The sequence below is a fragment of the Sinocyclocheilus anshuiensis genome, unplaced genomic scaffold (genome assembly GCF_001515605.1).
Source record: "Sinocyclocheilus anshuiensis isolate Anshui unplaced genomic scaffold, SAMN03320099.WGS_v1.1 scaffold292, whole genome shotgun sequence".
Classification (NCBI taxonomy): domain Eukaryota; kingdom Metazoa; phylum Chordata; class Actinopteri; order Cypriniformes; family Cyprinidae; genus Sinocyclocheilus; species Sinocyclocheilus anshuiensis.
Genome location: NW_015555757.1, coordinates 1,743,940 through 1,748,208, shown reverse-complemented (window position 1 = coordinate 1,748,208; position 4,269 = coordinate 1,743,940). Strand labels below are relative to the sequence as shown.

The following is a 4,269-nucleotide window of genomic DNA, read 5'->3' as shown; positions in this document are numbered from 1 at the left end:
GCCCCTTACAATGGATGCTTTATTGGGGAAATTGGGGAAGTCGTGGCCTAATGGTTAGAGAGTCGGATTCATAACACAAAGGTTGCGAGTTCGAATCTCAGGCTCAGGCAATTCCGGCAGGAATTGTAGGTGGGGGGAGTGAATGTACAGCGCTCTCTTCCACCTTCAATACCACGACTGAGGTGCCCTTGAGTCTGAGGTGCCCACCAAATCCCCAACTGCTCCCCGGGCGCCGCAGCATAAATGGCTGCCCACTGCTCCGGGTGTGTGTTCACGGTGTGTGTGTTCACTGCTGTGTGTGTGCACTTAGGATGGGATAAATGCATAGCACTAATTCCTAGTATGGGTAACCATACTTGGCCACATGTCACGTCACTTATGGCCGACCACGAATAGTAGTCAGTTGTCCAATATCCCCATCTACTGTTCAATCCGCACTCTGTTTTTTTTCTGGGGACTATGGTATTTTCGGATTTTCTGGAGTGGTAAAAGTGTTTTAATATTATAATTTGCATGTGAAATGAAACAAGAATTTCGAACCTGTTCAGATTTCTGTTTTGGAAATGTATGAAAATTAGTGTAGGCTTACATTTAAAGCAGCACTATGTAACTTTTTCTGTGTTAAAAATTTGCAAAATGTATATAATGAGCGAGTACATCATGAATTCATCTTCCAAACCGCGTTTTTGTCTTATTCCGAATCACTACGGTACACTTATAATAAGTACTTATATTTGGACTACTGTAGCCTGGTCGGGTCGTCACCGCTGCGGAGTAACACATACCTGGGTGAATCGCCATAGACATAAACTTACAGAAGTAGCTCTGGTTGGAATGTTCTTCCGCGGGATGTGTGCAGTTCTGTTTACTAACCGCTAGAGCGCCAAAAGTTACGTAGTGCTGCTTTAATTAGATGGTGCTCATTTGCATATTTGAACACATTTCAGAAAATGTGTAATACAAAACTATTGTCTTAATGTACTATGATAAATCAACTGAGGAAGTATTATTAGTTGTTTTTTACCCAATCACCTGTGTTGTCTTGCCTACTTGATGACCGTTGTTCATAGTTTTCTGCATAACTGTCAGCTGTGCTCGTGTCTTCCGTTTCACGTCCGATTCCTGATTACCCTATTGGCTTTATTTTGCGAAATATTTTGAAGATTGACATATTTGTAATAGTTTCCTTATTGCTCACCCACTAATTCATTCATAAACACCAGCGTCCAAACGTTTAAATACTTTTATTTTGAATTAAAAAAAAACCCCACTTCCGGTCTTATTGCTCACCCACTAATTCATTCATAAACACCAGCGTCCAAAGGTTTAAATACTTTTATTTTGAATTAAAAAAAAACCCCACTTCCGGTGGGTGTTAAGAAAGCGTCGCCAGTGTGTCTGTTTTCATGCTGCTAGTATGACTGCGCGGGTCGCTCAACTCGGCTCTTCGCGTTTCTGCGGCGTGTGTGGAAGGACGGGAGCGCTCGCTGCTCCTCTCTCTGCTTAACGGCTGTGCCGTACACCCTCGTGCAACTTTATTGTGAAGTAACAGCAGTCCTCTGGCACACTTAGAGGACATGGCAGCCGCGACCGTGGCTGAGGCGGACCCGGCAGAGACCGATGGAGCTGCCGCCGCCGCCGCCGCCTTTACGGATCTACGCGACACAGGCTGGAATGAATCGCAGCTTCGACAATATACTTTTCCAACCCGACAGATACCGCGACTATCCCATACAGATCCGCGTGCTGAGGTCCTCATCAATAACGAGGTATGTTTGCAGATTTATCCTGCATCTTATTAGAGTGCGACAGATGGGGTAACGTTAGTGGAGTTTCGTTCGGATGGGTGCAAGGTGCCCTAAAATGAAATGATGATTTAACCAAACTCAAACAGCAGGCTATTAAACGCCTTTTGTCTAATAAAGAATCATAGATCGTGCTGGGATTATTGCTGAAACTCCTTGATGTGTTTGATCGGAGATCCTTTAAGTACGTCAGATCCCGATAAGCAGACAAATCTGATCAGTAATAAATTAGTTATAAATAAGTTTATTCCTTAGTTACAACATAGATCGTTTTGTAACTGTCATGTTAAGTTATGTTTTAAATGTAGAAAATTAGTAAACGGGTCGGTATGTATAATTTCTGCATAAAGTGAAAAGTTTACGGTACATTATCTCAGTAAGATATCGTAACGTTAAATGTAAATAGTGCATTTTCTAAAACAGTTTGTTAGCGTTTTATCTAGATGTTATAATATTATTTATAGCATTTATTTCTATGATTTAATGATAGATCAGAAGTATAAACATGTATAGTGTTTTAACACGGCCTAGGGAGGGGTTCCTGAACCAAACAGAAAGGAAAAGTAAAAAAAAGTAGAAAAAATATCTAATATAAATGAAAGTATAATCAAAGTCTTAATCTGTACACAAAAACTACTGTGGTAGTGGGTTATAATGAGATCAGTCAAAGCACGTTGTTCATGTTGTGTTGACTGCTGTCTCGTGTAAACAGTGACAGTGAACAATTTGAGCTGTTTACGAGACCGTACGTTTTAATTCTTTTAGAATGAATTAATAAAGTATAATTTTATTTGTAAGAATGTAATATACATATGAAATGTTTATAATTTATAATATTTATTTTATATATATAATAATAATTATGAGATCAGGAACACTTCTGAATACTAAGTTATTTAATAATTATAATTTAATATCATGTATAAAATAGTAATTTACATTTAAAGCTCTGTGGCGCTGCATGGTGGTTTGTTCCTGTAAGTGTAGCTGCAGCGGAGCGCGAGAGCGTGGACTGTTCAGTGCGCGTGCTGGAACAGTCTACGTTCTTCTGGTCACGTAGCACTTGTCACTTTTTTTTTTCATGCTGCAGCATCAGGATAATTCTGTGTCAAATAAACTGCGAGCCTTGGAGGGGTCGCTGCGGCTGCACGACTTGGACCGTATTTTTGCAGTTCGGTTTAAACTAGTATTTAAGCTGTAGTCTAAATATTTGCGTTTGAATGCAACCATGAGTGTGGTAGTGTGTTTTGTGCTACAGGAAACATACAGCAAAGTTAAAGGTGATTGCGCTTACAGAATGATGAAGAGAAACTACTTGAATGACTCACCCAAAATAGCACTTCATTCATCTGTTGTTTTTAAAACAATTATGTGTGACTATGATTAATCTTCTAAATAGTAAATTTTTTGATGCCTTTTTTTCTTTTGTAGGAGCCTGTTGTATTAACAGACACCAGTTTAGTATATCCAGCTCTAAAATGGGACATACCCTACTTGCAAGAGAACATTGGAAATGGGGACTTCTCTGTTTACATAGCAGAAAATCACAAATTCTTGTATTATGACGAGAAGAAGATGGCAAACTTTCAGGATTTTGTGCCCAAATCTCGTCGAATAGAGATGAAATTTTCTGAGTTTGTGGACAAGATGCATCAAACAGAGAAACAAGGTGGAAAAGAAAGGTGATTTTTTTTTTCTTTTGTAAAAAAAAAAAAGGCACATTGATTTGTAACTCAATGTTTGCCATAAAAACAAAGACGGTTGCTCTCTTTTTTATTTTCACAGTTAAAACATCCTTTCTGAATCAAAAGTGTACATTTGTTTACAGTGTATGTTTAAAATTGACCTTGACTATAAAGTTTTGAGCTGTTTATTATGACATGAACAGTACATGTGCAATAGAGGTTATGCGCAACAGACTTCCATATTCTGTTAACCGGGTCTCGTTGCTTCCGGTTCAAGCGTTTTGCATATGCTTAGTTAAATATGAAGCAGTTTTACTCAAGATGCCTTCAAAGTAGATACCAATGATGATCATAACCAATGTCCATCACATATGCGGACTGATGTCTAAAAGTTTTGTTTATTTTTATTCTTTTCACATTTAGATATAAAAATTGAATAAAATAACACATTCTCCAACAAGCGGAAGCAATGAGACCTGTTTTCCGGGTTTGGTCAGGTGATATTCGACATATACCCTATTGAAAATTGTTGAGATGCGTGAAATTAGTGCTGGGCGGTATACCGGTTCATACCGAATACCGGTGTTTATTTTTGTTATGATATGAATTTTTAAAATACCGCAATACCGGTGTACGTCGCTTAAACAACGTTCGGAATGCGACACTGTTTTAAAGAAGTCCCTTTTCACTGTTGCACTGTGGTGAGGGAACAGCTGTATGTGTTACTAATCGTGAAAGTTCCGAAACTGAAGCTGTAGAACTAATAGAACGTGATGACA

The 4,269-nt window shown here is 38.7% G+C and overlaps 1 protein-coding gene across 2 annotated transcripts in view; it reads left to right on the top strand.

Moving 5' to 3' along the window:
- Positions 1-1,374: 1,374 nt before the first annotated feature.
- Positions 1,375-4,269, top strand: part of LOC107673917 (hypoxia-inducible factor 1-alpha inhibitor-like) — a 16,108-nt gene continuing 13,213 nt past the window's right edge. For both annotated transcript variants that reach the window (XM_016467744.1, XM_016467743.1), the window contains exons 1-2: positions 1,375-1,769; positions 3,237-3,487. In XM_016467744.1, the coding sequence (XP_016323230.1) occupies positions 1,578-1,769; positions 3,237-3,487 (443 nt within the window). In that variant the 5' untranslated portion in view covers positions 1,375-1,577. The remainder of the gene's footprint in view (positions 1,770-3,236; positions 3,488-4,269) is intronic.